The sequence below is a fragment of the Ctenopharyngodon idella genome, chromosome 17 (assembly GCF_019924925.1).
Source record: "Ctenopharyngodon idella isolate HZGC_01 chromosome 17, HZGC01, whole genome shotgun sequence".
Taxonomy (NCBI): domain Eukaryota; kingdom Metazoa; phylum Chordata; class Actinopteri; order Cypriniformes; family Xenocyprididae; genus Ctenopharyngodon; species Ctenopharyngodon idella.
The window spans coordinates 21,203,825-21,219,567 of NC_067236.1; the positions used below are offsets into that span (position 1 = coordinate 21,203,825).

The following is a 15,743-nucleotide window of genomic DNA, read 5'->3' on the forward strand; positions in this document are numbered from 1 at the left end:
AAAACTCACATTTTATTCAATGAATCTAACTAAAGTGCACAGTAAATCTTTCATTTTTAGTTTGTTGACACTTTTTCACACGATTCGAATTTTGCCAAGGAGGAACACTGAGACACGTCTTTATTGTATGTCATCTTACGTTTGAATAACTACATTAATGCTAGGTCTGACTATTTAAGTGACTATATTCTGATTATAAACTAATGCTGCATTCACACAGGGCGTCAGCGCCAATGCTTCTCATTTACTTTGAATGGGTGACGCCATGCATTGCCGAACTGAATTGTGCGTTCCGTTGCGTCGCTTCACTCGCGTTGCAAGCGTCAGAAGTTGAAGATTTCTCAACTTTTCAAGCGCCAACGCAGGCGTCAGCCAATCAGATCGCCTTGTGCAAACACTCTAGTGCAGTCGATAGCCAATTGCGTTCATGCAACACTGGAAAATAATGTGATTGGCTGTTATCACTATAACGGTCGCGTCAACGCAAGCTTCAGACACGCCCTCCGTCAAGCGTTGATGCTGACGCCCTGTGTGAATGCAGCGTAAGTATTCCACTATTGATGCTGTTAAAGCTACCTCAGGACATTGAAAATACTGACGCACCAACACATGACATTTCACCGGAAGTTTTCCAGCTGGCTTGTATTATTGCAGACGTTCTTAAGAACATATGGTCAACTGACTGTTGTATAACATTGAATACATTGTAAATATTCAATATACCACCCAGCACAAGCACTGGCGCGTTTGTCACTGGCACTGTTTGGCACTGAATCCATCCCACCACTGCTGGTGTGTGTCCATGTCCCGCCTCAGTCCTGCCACTGTCCTCTGGGCCCTGTTGGACACAGCCCTGACTCTATCCCCCTGGTCCCAGGACAGCTTAATTTAGCTCATTTGCCAGCTGCCCTGCACTCTGTGCATTTTTATTTCCTAATTATTATTTGTTAGAAGACCTCATTTCCTCAAGGTGACACCCTCTCCCTGTCAGAAGCAAGTTATTGTACCAGACGCAGCATGTGTAATTAAGCAAATGAAAGCTGTCAGGCTGGGTTCAACCCCCAAAGATCGCACATCACGTTTTGAAGCAAAGCCCACAGCCATTATCCCTTTGCACTGGTATTATTCCACATTAAATGTGTTTAAATATGTGCCTTCAATTTCATATACAATTCACTTGTTTATTTCTAGCAGTCTTTGAATATGAGCATGATCTGTTTGTTGTCGGGCCACATAGGAAGAAACAAAACTTGGCACCAGCGCTGACATGGCTTCAAATGTTACAGTAGTTGAAACAGCGTGCATTAATGAAGAGGAAAAAGAGGGTGCTGGGGTTTTTTTCGCTTCAGGTTTCTATTTATCACTGAGAGCTCGTTTTTAATTTAATAACTATGTCCTTACATTTGAGACAAATTGGAGACAGGAAAAGTAGCAACTGTTAATCATTCGTCGCCATTATGTGATCAGGTTTAATAAAAATAAAGGCTTTTGAGAATTATAGACTGTAGATTTTAAGACCCAATGTTTCCTAGAGAATGTGTTTTTATAGCACCAAGTGGTTCAACCCTCTACCCAACTGGTCCAAACAACATTTTTTGGAATTATTTATTAACATTATTTTTTGGTAGATTACCATTCAAAATGTTGGGGTATGTGAGATTTTTTGGTAACACTATTTCGATGGTCCATCAAAAAATAGTCCATCTTTAGTTCACCAAGGCTGCATTTATTTAAAAAAATAAATCAAATAAAAAAGCATTAAAAACAGTGATATTGTGAAAGAATTCTGATGTTTAATATAAATGTTATAAATGTTTTTACTGTCACTTTTGATCGAATTAATGTATCTTTTCTGAATAAAAGTATTAATTTCTTAAAAAAAAAAAAAAAAACTTTTTAGTGTATATTTAGCCTATTGGTATATATTTAATTTAATGTTTGATTAAGTTTAAAAAAAAAAAACCTTCAACTGTGTATCTTAAACTACAATCATATGAACAGTAATGATACTGTTTTTCAAACATGTCTGAATGTAATGACTTGACAAATCCAGTAAGTTTATTCAATGAAGGATTTGTCAGACCGTTTCAGTCCAATATCTTGTATCTTGAGTCTTTTTGTGCGAGTCATTTGTTGGTAAATCAGATTAGACTAGTCATGCTGTATGTTTGTTTTTGGTTGTATCCAGTGAACATGCAGTAGAAAGATGTGTTGTCTTGGCTTTATTTTACAATGCAGTCTTTTTATTTTTTCACATTTAATCCAGACTAGCATACTCATTTCTTTTGCCTTGGCACTGTCAATTCAGTAACAGTGCAGGACCACAAAAATTCTGTTTACCCTTATTTGATTTCAAATCCATCCGAGTTTCTTAGATAACACTTTATTTTGATGGTCCACTTTAGACATTCTACTAAGTAACTTAGCAACTACATTAGAGAATTAGTAGACTGTTAGGCTAGGGTTAAGTGTGAGGGTTCGGGTTAGTAGAATAAGTTGACATGTACTTGCAAAGTTATTTTTAGTCAGTAAAATGTCTGTTGGGCGGCATCAAAATAAAGTAGACATTAAGCAGACATTCTACTACTGTTGGAGAAGAATGTTTTTCATCAACTCTTCTCCTTCTTAAAGAATAACGATATATTGGATAGGTTTCAGTTTGGGTTCAGGGCTCAGTATAATACAGAATCTGCTCTTTTGAAAGTGTTAAATTATTTGTTATTAGCTGTCGACTTAGGAAAATGTGCTGTTTTGGTTCTTTTGGATCTAAGCGCTGCTTTTGATACTATCAGTCACTCTATTCCATTGAAACGTTTAGAGCAGTATGTTGCCTTAAATTGGTTCTCATCATACCTTAAGGGTAGATCTTTTTCTGTAGCCACTGAAAACTATACTTGGGTAATTGATGAATAAGGTTTTTAAAAGTGTAAAAAAAAAAAACATAATGGAGATAAAATTATTTTTTAAGTTTTATTAAGTGTTAACAATAAGATTGTGTTTTTTGTAATCAATTAACACTGCTTTTTTCATTTTTTACAAAATTTGTCACTAAAAAAGTCATTCGGTTTAACCAAAACTTCGGTTTTACCGAATGACACTTTTGGTTATACCGAATGACGATATTTTCAAACAGTGCTAACAGGCTGATATCTAGCTAGCTAGCAAAAGGACAATCAAACATTTTATATTTAGTACAAGTTTTTAAAATATTACAACATTTTCCATGTTTTATAGCGGTTGTACCGAATGACCTGATGTTTCAGGAAATGCGTATGAACAAGTGAAAACATGAATTTTTCAAATAGTTAAAAGAGATTTAGTTATTTTGCTTCATGACCATGTGGTCCTTTGCAGGTGTCTGAATGATGTCACATCCTGTCACATGATATTGACCACATGACTTGATCCAAAATGGTCCCTTTATATTGGTTACTCCGAATGACATCAATGAAATTCATTTTTGTGGACACTCTTTCTCATAACAAAGCAACGACTTCTACACATAATTTTAATACGATTTTGCACTATGTTAATATATGATATTATAAAATCATGCCAGAATAAAAAATATATACATTTATTACATTTTAAGATATTTTAATAACAAATGAAATGGCTGTATTGGCCTTTGGACGGTTAAACCAAATGACCTTTTGACACTTCAAAATCTTTAAAATACCTTTATATGTAGCAAATATAACTAAAACCTTTTGGATTCAATAAAAGAGATCTAGTTGTACTACCTTACATACCCTACATTGGATGTCATATCTTTGTTTTTTATTATTATTAAGGCCTTTGGACAAAAATTGACCCGTCATGTCATTGACCCACTTCTTCTTCCTCTGCTGCTTGCACGTGTGGTGTACCACATGGTTCTGTCCTAGGCCCTGTATTATTTTTTATTAGCTTGCATTGTCTTCCTATTGAATTCAGAATTCAGTTTAAGGTACTATTGTTTGCGTACAAGTCCCTGGTAGGCTTGGCACCATCCTACCTGTCTGATCTTCTGTCCTACCATCAGACCAATAGGCCTTTATGGTCATCAAATACTTTGTTGTTGTTGGTACCAATGACGCGCTTGAAACTCAAGGGGGATCGTGCATTTTTGGTGGTGGCACCCAGATTATGGATTTATTAAATGGGCTATAGAAATCAATAAAACTAAACTAATACTCTAAAGAGAATTCATTGACATGTTGTTGCAAAGTTAGTAGAATGTCTGAAGTGGACCATTGAAAAAAAAGTGTTATAAGCATTTTTTATTCACACTTCCCCTTTCCATACAATAAAAAGGACATAACAAATTTACTCCCAAAATTCAGGCCATGGCAACTGTATGAAAGGTACTTTACTGAACAACTAGTTATTAATGCAATGACGGCACTCTCTTTTGGGCACTGGCAGCTCATGTGTCTCTTCTCCCTGTGCGGTTCAAGCAAATCAAAAGAGGTACGTGTCTTGACTCACTTGCAAATTCTGACAAGTCCGTCTCTCTCCACCGCAGTGTCTCCCACCAGCCGTGCGGTCTAGGGTCAGCCCACCAGAGACAGCATGCTGTTTAAAAGAGCAGCTTAATGAGCATAAACAAAACACAGTGGGACTGCTTCACTAATAATTGCGTACAAGCAGCACACGCTTATACATTTGTTCTCATACTCATTCTAAAGCTAATGATTCCTGATTATTCTTTACGAGGAAGCGTGTGCCTGCGGTTACTAATTAGCATAATACACAGCCAAACAGTCTCCATATATTGCAATTTTCAAAGAGCACACAAAGCAAAATCTTTGTGTAAAAGACGTGAATTTTCATTTTTTTGTGTGTGAACTGTCCCTTTAAAATGGATCATCTGTTGTTAGTCGAATAAAAATGAAAAGCGTACTCGTGTTTGCTTATATACTTCAACATGAAATTGTTTTCCTACTGCATTCAAATCTGCAAGAACCAAGAGAGAAGCTGATTGGATGATCTGTTTGACAGCACAAACCAATCAATTCAGTCAGTAATTTCAGCATGTACTACAAGCATTCAGGTTTTGCAGGAGTGGCGAATTATAGATTCTCGTCGCACTCTGAAAAAGTCAATTTTCAGTGATGATGGTTCGTTTTTGGACTGCTGCCAAAATCAACTGTATTTGTAGTCATGAAGTCTTTTATCCATTTTAGACCTTGACAACTTGATCTATCATCTCTCTTTCTTTCTGTCTGTCCATCGTTTCCCATCTTTTTCAGAATGTAATAAAACTTTGGATCGGAAGGATCGAGATCAAATAGAAACTTGTCAGAGGTGTCATAACCTAAATGGAAAAATGTTTTACGGATTTTTATTAGACTGAGAAGTCATTGTGGACAAACGGATATAAGATTTGTTGTTTTTTTACATGTAAGTAAGGGATTTTTCATCCAAAATTCAGTTTTATTCAGTGTTGTTATTATTAAATGTATACTATGTAACTTTTGGCCCTCTAGCAGTTAAAAAACAAAACTGCATGCGTTTTGCGGAAGAAAATGTTTTTGGTTTTGTTTCGGCTCTGTGACTGTGCCAGTGGCGTCAATTCACCAAAAGCCAAGGTATGGCGAACTCGGATGATGTCTTCAAATCTTACTCCCTCGACCCAACTCTGTGTGTGTGTGTGTGTGTGTGTGTGTGTGTGTGTGTGTGTGTGTGTGTGTGTGTGTGTGTGGTGCATCCAAAGATGAATCACAAAAGCCTATAGTTTTGATCATGACCCAGCAAATTAGACAGATTTAGATCTCTGTCAATAGTGAAGGACTTTTCAGGGACTTTCAAGTACTTCACATAAAATTTACCAGGACTTAAAAGCTCAAAAGTTTAAATATTATACAATTTAAATGTGATGACCAAAAACATTTTTTGTTCATCTTTTAAAGATTGTCCCCATTTGTAAAACTAAAAGTTTCATGATGTAGGAAAACTAACATTTGGTGAAAAACAAACACTTATTTTAAAATTTAAAAAAGACATGACATTACCACTATAACTGTTAGATGGCAGCAGAGGAGCACTTTTTGGCTCATTAGCTATTTCCACTCCTTCATATATATATTTTTTCCACATGTTTTGCTTTTAAATGTATTTTTAGAGATTATGAAATCTCTATTATAATATTAAAAATCAATTTTTTTAATGAAGAGTGAAGTATATATTTGTAGGAAAGGTCACAAATTCTCATAAAAACAAAAACTTTTCTTCAAATTGCAAATGAAATTACACAGACAGCAAGTAAAGAGTGCTTCCTTTATAATCACTGAAGCTGTCGATCAATACAGCGCAAACTCACTGAGTGCAAAAACTCCCATTTTAATCAATGAATCTGACTAAACTTTACAATAAATCTTCTATTTAAATTAGGGCTGCATGATTTATCTTGATTAAACCGCACGCAATTTGGCAAAGACTGCGATTATTTTATGCACAGCTTGTCAGAGCTGTACGGCTCTGTGATCAGTAGTAAATGCTTCTCCATCTGAAAGCCAGAGGGCGCTCTCATGCAGAAACTCCAAATATGCCCTGCTGTAGAAGAAGATAACACGCATCATATCGCTGTAGCTCAATAAACAGAAGATTTAAACACTTTGATTGATTAAACATGACTAATAAACACACGACTGCCTTATTCTGTGTAAGAAGAAACATCATCTCACAGAAGGATGCTCAACTGTCTTTATGAAGTGAGTTTGGAGTAAAAACATGTTTTTAAATGTTGTCTTTTGTTGGACAAGATGTTAATAAATGCTTCTCATGTCTGGAAAGATGTTTGACATGTTAAATTCGTACAGCGTTTTGAGAGAAACTGATCGGATTCTCAACTTAAACACCTCCGATTGGTCATTATTTTCAACAGAAATGGCTGTGATTGGCTACAATACTCAAAGCAGCAAAATCATGTTGTAAATAGAAACATTTGCAACGCCATTAAACTTACATGACACGAATATAACAAATAGATCACTTAAATTTACTTGCTTTTCTCTTTTTTTTTTAAATAATTACAAATTATATGTTACACATAGTAATATAACTCCGATAATCCTGCAATAAATATATTACTTTGCATTGACCTCAAAGTAGCAGGAGCAACTTTTCGGAACTTTTTCAGAACTATTTACGGATATGACAAGACACACACGGGCGAGTGATGCATGTATGTAATTTCCCGTGAAAATCACCCCGCCCGATCTAAAATATAATATAATAGGCTTATAGTAAATCAGGGTAAGACAAAAACACTTTTAAATTTAGTTTATCTTTAAAACTAAAACTAATAAAAATCAAAAAACTTAAACTTAAAGACTTGTTAACATACTGAAATAAAATTAATTTAAGTTGAAGTACTTGAATAAAAATGAAAATGCAATAAAAATAAAGCAATATAGACATATTTAAAAATAAGAATTAATGAAAAGGACAACCTGAATCTAAAATATAACTGAAAATATAAATATCAAAGTTCATTTAACATACTATAAATAATACTCAAATAGCACTGGTTTTATTAAATTGAAAAAATGTATATGTCAGGATATTCTTCAAAAATTCTCGTTCTGTGTTCCATAAACCAGCCTGCGGAAGAGGCAGGATGATAAATGATGGCAGGATTTTTGTTTATGTGTGAACTATCCTTTTAACTGAAACTAAAAGAAAGTCGGTGGAAAATTGTGTTTGACTCCCATGACTCATAAGCGTAGTCCCGTTTGAGCCCCTACGATCCCCTTATTCTTTCTCTGTCTGTTTAACTCTCTGACTTAGTCAAGAGTGACTCATAACCTCTGGGGGAATTTTTTTTTTTTTTTTTTTTGCTTTCCAGAGCCCACCTACATCACGATGGCGCCCCCTGCCTGCAGCTCACTGGACAACTGCACGCTGGTGGACAAGAGCTGCCCGTACGGCTTCCAGCTGGACTCCATCGGCTGCAGGACATGCAGCTGCAAGACACGTAAGTGAGCTGTGACGTCACTGGAGAGGTGCTTCATCTTCCTCACCCCATACAGACGCTGTCAGGCGGTCTTTAGCAGTTTTCTCTCCAGACACTGACTGGCTTTAGCAGAGATGTTTATGAGGATAAACACTGAAGGGCAGATGGATTAAAGGATTGTTTTTACGCTAAGGTAGACTGGGTGAATCTATGTCTGACAAATGTCAAAGGAAAAAGATAATAATACTGGTTTCAATGATTTAGGGTGGGACCACAAGCTTTGTTGTGGATTATAAATATTCTATTGTAAGATATACATTAATAGGAAAAAGTTTGGATACACTTGACTGATTTGTTTCTCAAAAACTTGTGATTTGAAGGAATATGCTTAAATTCACAAAACAGATTTTTTTAAAAATATATTTACTGTAAATAGTTATTTTTTCAACCTTTTTGTTGTGAATTTTAAGATTTTTTAAATTATTTTGTAAGTTTTCATCATTTAATTTCAGTTTGTTTTCCAACTTTACATATAATTATTATACACAAAGTCAAGATATAATATAACATAATATTGTATAATATAGTTGGTTGCTTCTCAAAGCATAAAATAGAATAATAAAATAATGGATGGGTTGAAGATAGTGAGGAAAAATTATATATTATATTATATTATATTGTGTTTTAGTGCATACAGGGCATTAGAATTTTTCTTTTTGTATTAATGTATGTTGCCTTTCTCGTGTAGGGGAGAGTGGGGTAAGATTTTGTGTGTGTGTGTGTGTGTGTGTGTGTGTGTGTGTGTGTTCCTGTGGCTCAATTTGCCCCAGGTTAGTTACCAGGGGTAAGCTGATCCGAGTCAGTGGGTAAGTTGCACCACCTGGGTGTAAACTGACCATCTAACTGAATCTGAATCAAACTCGTGTGAAATTTTAAAGATAATTTACCTCTTTTAAAAACTAATGTAATAACCCAATTTCCCTTTTACAAATCATCATATTTCTTTTCTTAAAGCTAACTTAATCAACGTAAAACCAACCAAATGAAATTTAAATTTCAATATCTTTAATTGTTTGCATTTCTGGAACAATGTGTTGTTCCACAAGTTGTAACCTTCGCAAAAACAGACTAAACAGAGAGCTTGTTGAGTAAAATTAAATCAAAACTAAAAAATGTCACTCAAACTAATCAACATTTTAGTCAAAAGATTCTTGGCATTGTAGTTTTTCTGCAATGTCGAACATGTTAGGTCATTAGGTACTGCAGATAGAAAGATATATGATTATAATCTGGTGAAAAGCATCTTCTGGTTCTTATCAGAGAAGGATTTGGTGTACTTGTACGCTGTAATTTCACTACAGTGCCTTATGGTGGGTAAGTTAAAATGCTGGCTCAATTTACCCCACAGCATTTGGCTCGCTTTGCCCCTATAGCTGCCATTTTAGGGGGAAAAACTAGCTAGCTTACCAATTCAGGCTAATATTTAGATAAATGATTTGCATGATTTCCAAAATATAAGGTCACATGACAAGTGTACAGTTGCCAAGATACAGGGGGTGGGTCAACTTACCCACTGGCTCATCTTACCCCACTCTCACCCTATGTGTCAATCTTAAAGCATGTATACTGAAGTGTAATTTGCTGTAATTAATTGGTCTCTGCTGTGTTTTTCTTCTAACCTTCAGGAGAAGAGTTGTGCAGTGGTCTAATGGCCAGCTGCTCTCTAAAATGCCCTTTTGGCTTCCAGACTGACATTCACGGCTGTGATGTTTGCCAGTGTCGCCCACGTCACAAGAAATGCAAGGCTGTGGCCTGTGCCAAGGAATGCCCATTCGGCTACATGTAAGAAAACAATAATCTGATGCACAGAGGTAACAAGAAGAAGTGCAGGTTTTGATAAGCATTCATTGTTAGCTGTACAGCAAATGGTCAAATGTCTTCTAAATTAGTGAAAAACCATTAAGCTCTTCCTGTTCTGTCCACACTGGTCCTGGGGGACTGTCCCATTAGTTTCACTTTAAGGCAATTTCAATAAAAGTTCAAGGTTTTTTAGTATAAGAACACTTCTTTACACGTCTTAAAAACAAGTCTCCACTTCACTGAGGTAATAATATAGTTCCATAAAATTCCAGACGGTTGTTATCTTTCATTACATGTCATTGTTACCAATGATTTTCTAAACTATCAGGACAGGCAGCAGTCATTAGTTGTCACAAACTGAAGCGAATCCCACACTGTTCCTAAAACGGTCTGGAGATATTGTGAATGACAAAATGATCCCCTACGCTATGCTTTGCTTGTTTGTGCCCGACTGCAAGTTTAAAGCTGACAGCTAATTAGGGCCGGCTCAGATCAGCGTCTCTGATTGTGGCGCGTAAAGGATGAGCTGCGATAGCGAAGCTGAACACCTAATCTGCTCAACACCATGTCTTGACACCACTGTGAATAAACACTGCTGTTCCACGTCTGCAAAAAAAACTGCTCCAATTACACAGGCAGATCGCTGAGCCAATTTGTAAAAACTTTTGTGGAGCTTCGCAGTCGGCAGGTTAAAGAGACACCTTGTGACAAATGGAGATGAGAAAGAAGAGAAAAGTGCAAGAAAGTATGTGCGACTTCTTTCAGTGACTCGTGTCTGATTGTCAGGGGTTTGTTTTTTTCGTGCTTTCTATTCATATGATAGTGAAGAGAAAAACAGGGAGAGGGATTGGGAACAGTTCCGAGACACATTTAAACTAAAAAAACCCCATATGAGCACCACCATTCAATGACGTGTCGGAGTATGTGTGCTAAACGCTAGGTTGTGGCTCCAGTGACTGTCATCTTGTTGGTAAACCTAAGTTTTTTTAGCATATAATGTTTAAGGATGTTGATTTAAAAAAAAAATGTTACATGTTTCTACACACAACCACAAAATACCATGCCCCAACCAAGCATGTTTCCCAAAAGCATCGCTGGTCATCAATGGTCTCAAGTTCTATCGATAGAAACATACTGTTTCATAAAACCATAGCTCCAACAAACATTCGCAAACAGTTTTGCAAAGTTTTGTTCAAAACTACAGCTCTTGACCTGTGGTTAGAAGCATGGCTTTTTATTAGAATGACATGCAGACTTGAATAGATTACTCTCTTGAGCAAAATAAGCAAGCTAACATGTAGAACAGTCTATATCTTTCATTCCATTTACATACAAATTTCATTCTACATCTTGCCAAGAGAATTAAAGTGACATTTAAAAAAAAAAAAAAATGTGCATGTGAGAATATGCGGAACTGGGAATAACATAAGAGGGAATCTGCAATGGAATCAAACATCTGGAAATGAAGAAAAACAACAGAGAATAAAAATAGCAAAGTAGTCGTCAGGCTGTCATATTCGTTATTGAACCAATGACGACGAATGGCGCTTGAATGTCGGATATGCGACAAAGTTACTACAGTTTTGGAAAACAGTTGTGACTAGCTAGTAAATTTCTCCAGTGGTGGTTAAGCTGTCAGTTAAATGGACAGTTCACCAAAAAATGAAAATTATCCCATGATTTACTCACCCTCAAGTCATCCTAGGTGTATATGACTTCTTTCAGACAAACACATTCGGAGATGTATTTAAAAATATCCTGGCTCTTCCAAGCTTTATAATGGGAGTGAATGGGGGGGGGGGGGGATTTTGAAGCCCAAAAAAACGCATCCATCCATCATAAAAGTAATCCACACGGCTCCAGGGGGTTAATAAAGGCCTTCTGAAGTGGTTTTTGTAAGAAAAATATCCATATTTACAACTTTATTAATAAGAATAACTAGCTTCCTGCAGACGACCATACGCATCGATTTGCGGCGGAAGAGTGACCCTTTAACCCGACGCATGACGTAATGATGATCACGGAAGCACAGAGGACAGAGCAAAACAAAACACTGGTCACGAATTAGAAGTCTACAATGAATGTCAGAGGATTTCGATATAAGGGGTTACTCTTGTTGCGCAAGTCGATTTGTGCAGTATGCATACGATCATCTGCTGGAAGCTAGTGATTACAGTTTATGAAGTTAGAAATATAGATTTTTTTCTTACAAAAACGCATCGCTTCACTTCAGAAGGCCTTTATTAACCCCCTGGAGCTGTATGGATTACTTTTATGATGGATGGATGCACTTTTTTGGGCTTCAAAATCACGCCCCCCATTCACTCCCATTATAAAGCTTGGAAGAGCCAGGATATTTTTAAATATATCTCCAATTGTGTTCATCTGAGAGAAGATAGCCATATACACCTAGGATGGCTTGAGGGTGAGTAAATCATGGGATAATTTTCATTTTTGGGTGAACTATCCCTTTAAATCTTTGTACAGGGAATGCAGGTCCAACGCAAAAGGTTTCCACCAAGAAGAATTTGAAAGCAAATTGTTCCACATCATATTTGATGTTTAATACAGCTGAGATTTGGGACCAATGAGATTTCACTGTGGGTGGAGCTATCTAGCAATTGATTTTAATTAATTGTTCTTTACCACATCACAGTTGATGTTGAGCACAACCAATCCCGCCTGTGATGTAGTGGTTAGCATGTGTGCACTGACATGTTGCACTCTGGTGCTTATATGGGAAATGCAGGTTTGAATTTGGCCTGCGTCGTGACCCAAACCCATTCCCCTTTCATCACTCTTGTGATTTCCTCCTCTCTACTGTCTTTATTTACTGTCTTAAAAATGTTAAAAGAATAATTTTTGTTATTAGGTGTACTGTACCTTTAAAATAAAATTTAGAATATTATGACAAGCGCAAAGAATAAGGCTGCTGGTCTTGCACCTCTGTAGTCTCCAATCTGAGGCTCATTCCCTCAGGTGTGGTTGAATAAAGAGGAGTCTTTATTTATCGGAGTTCGGCCCTTGGCCCATCTTTGTCTCTTCACCCCCTCAATTCTGCCGTCATGAATGAGCACACAAGTGCAAATGCTTGCATCTCAGATTCTAATTTTAGATATCTATTTATGCCCCCTCAAAGTTATGGCTGAGGATCAAGCTCGCGGCCTGAATAATGCATGCAGCTTAGCGCAGACTTCCTCCTCTTGCACAAAGAATATTGATATTCCCCACTGCTGACATCATACCTGATAGCTCCTTATCACCAGACCAAATACGCACTGCACATGGCTGCTTCACAGCCCTATTATTCATCCGATAAGAGCAGATAGGGAGATGAAAGATGGGGACAAGCATGTGTGTGTGTGTGTGTGTGTGAGATGGGCAGTTGGGGTTCAGACCAGTGCGCCTGGAAGAGTTTGTTCTCCAAGGAAGGTGCCTTGGACATCAGGGAGCTTTTTGATTGGTCGTTTTGGTTAGTCATCTTTAATGTGCCATCTGCTGACAGGACTTCAAGTAAGGTCGACAAAGACACTCTCTTTCTTTCCTCGCTCTCTGTTCCAGTGTTAACGGATGACATTGGGCCGTGTCTTTGGCACCTGGTGTATAATGCCAAGCTTTGATGTGCCTGTGACAAAGTGTGCTGAGAGTGTGTACTGACTCTTTATGAAGTCCATATGTCTTGAAGATTTATTTTAAAGGTGCACTCAGTCATATTTGTGTATGTTGCGCTGGCCAATATAACATCAGTTTTTGAACCAATACTGACACCTAGTGGTGTGGATCTAGCAATCCACAAATAAAAATGTGGTAATCTCAGTCAGAACCTTTTTTTTGCTTTGAAAAATGTGAGACATGAGCAGTGATGTGGGAAATAACACAACTTTTTAGCAGTTAAACTAATTTTAACTTGAGTTGCAAATTTTTTTAGATTGTCATTTTATGTGCGAGACGTGATCACAACGTTCAAATATGTTCATCTTGTGCATGTTTACATGGAAAAACAATGGAAAAGTGGGGGGAAAAAAACACGTTCTGTGACTACTGATATGACTGGAGTACATCATTTGCACATACATAATTTATAATATTTTTATACTATTATACTATTGTATACTATATTATTTATGTATTATTTGACTACTTTTTTCTCTCGTGTTCTCTTATCAGTAAGAACAAACATGGTTGTGACACCTGCCGTTGTAAGAAATGCCCTGAGCTGCCATGTGACAAGGCCTGTCCAATGGGCTTCCAGCATGATGAGTTGGGCTGTCTGATTTGTCAGTGTAGAGGTAAGCAAAAGTATTATTTATATTTAAAAGTATTGATTTTGTTTTATTTGGTTTAAACTACAGCATGACTATTACATTCCTTATAGAAAAAGGATAGTTCCGAACCTTAAATCTGATTGGATGAGCATTTTAAATAATTTTAGGATAAATGTACATGCACATCATTTGAATACTATATTAATGCACCAAGTTGTTACATTGCTCACTCACTAATTAGCAAGTGAACCAGTATTATTTTAGTATTATTTATATACTATTATAGTATTTTTTTGTAATATTTTGAACTAGCGTTTAATTTTTATACTTTCAGTTTTCATTTTAATTTTAGTTTAAGTAAGTTTTTAATAGTTTGGGGGGTTTTTCATGTTTCTATTTATTTTTATTTCAGTTATAACTTTAGTATTTTAAAACTTAAGCTTATTTTATGTCAGTAAGTTGACAATTTTAATTTAAGTTTTTCATCTAATATTTTTTTCAGCTTTATTTCAATGAACAAAAACTGTTTTTTATAGTTGTAGTTAACAATAACAACACTCTAATAAACTATATTACTTGGCAGAGAAATATCATTAATAATTATAATCATATATTACGTATTGGTGACTATTATCGTACACAATAAACCACTCAAAGCCATGCAATTATTTTATTTTATTTTTTTATTTTATTTTATTTTATTTTATTTTATTTTATTTTATTTTATTTTATTTTATTTTATTTTATTTTATTTTGTTTTGTTTTGTTTTGTTTTGTTTTGTTTTGTGTCCGACTTTAGTTTGAACAATGTAAGGCTGAACACCGTTACTGACAATCCTCATTTTGGCGAGTTGTTAAAGCTCCGCCCTCTTCTGAAAAGGGGGCTGGGAGCAGTAGCTCATTTGCATTTAAAGGGACACACACAAAAACGTCTTGTTTTTGCTCACACCCAAATAGGGGCAAATTTGACAAGCTATAATAAATGATCTGTGGGGTATTTTGAGCTGAAACTTCACAGACACATTCTGGGGACACCAGAGACTTATATTACATCTTGTGAAAAGGGGCATAATTGGTCCCCTTTAATGCCCTTGGTTAACTAACATGGATAAAAATCTTTTTTCCATTTAAAAAGTTTAACATTTTTAACAGTCATTTATATTTAAAAATGTAAGTTATATAACTCAAAAGTTCTCTTTTTTTCATGGCCAGAGGTGATCTAATGCTACAGTACATTGGCCCCATACAGCTGAATCGATATGCTGAGGTGTTATTCCTGTAATTTTTAAGTGTGAGACATGCACACAGAGCACTGCTGGGCCTCGTATTCACAGAGACCAGGGTTGACTCATCCCCCCTCCCCATATTTCCCATTTATTTTGAGGGCCACCTGTTGTATATACAAAAGCCAGGCCCACGATTACTCACACCCCTCCATTATTCATACGGCTCTTGTGTTCTCGTTTGATTCATCTTCAATAATGAAGCTGGCACGTGAAATATTCACAAGCTTGGTCCGTGGTTTAATGAGACGAGTGAGGAAAAAGACCCATTTTTAATCTCTCTCATGTTGAATTTTTGAAAGCGTGCATCCTCCACATATCACCCAGACAGGATTTTAATCAATGTGAAATGGTTGTGTGATATTGACTGGGGCCCGGCTGGAGCCGTGCCGCTGT

The 15,743-nt window shown here is 36.3% G+C and overlaps 1 protein-coding gene across 2 annotated transcripts in view; it reads left to right on the top strand.

Annotated features, from left to right (window-relative positions):
• crim1 (cysteine rich transmembrane BMP regulator 1 (chordin-like)) overlaps positions 1-15,743 on the top strand; it is a 144,557-nt gene that overhangs the window by 109,036 nt on the left and 19,778 nt on the right. For both annotated transcript variants that reach the window (XM_051867055.1, XM_051867053.1), the window contains exons 8-10: positions 7,832-7,960; positions 9,625-9,781; positions 13,967-14,088. In XM_051867055.1, coding sequence (XP_051723015.1) covers positions 7,832-7,960; positions 9,625-9,781; positions 13,967-14,088 — 408 coding nt within the window. The remainder of the gene's footprint in view (positions 1-7,831; positions 7,961-9,624; positions 9,782-13,966; positions 14,089-15,743) is intronic.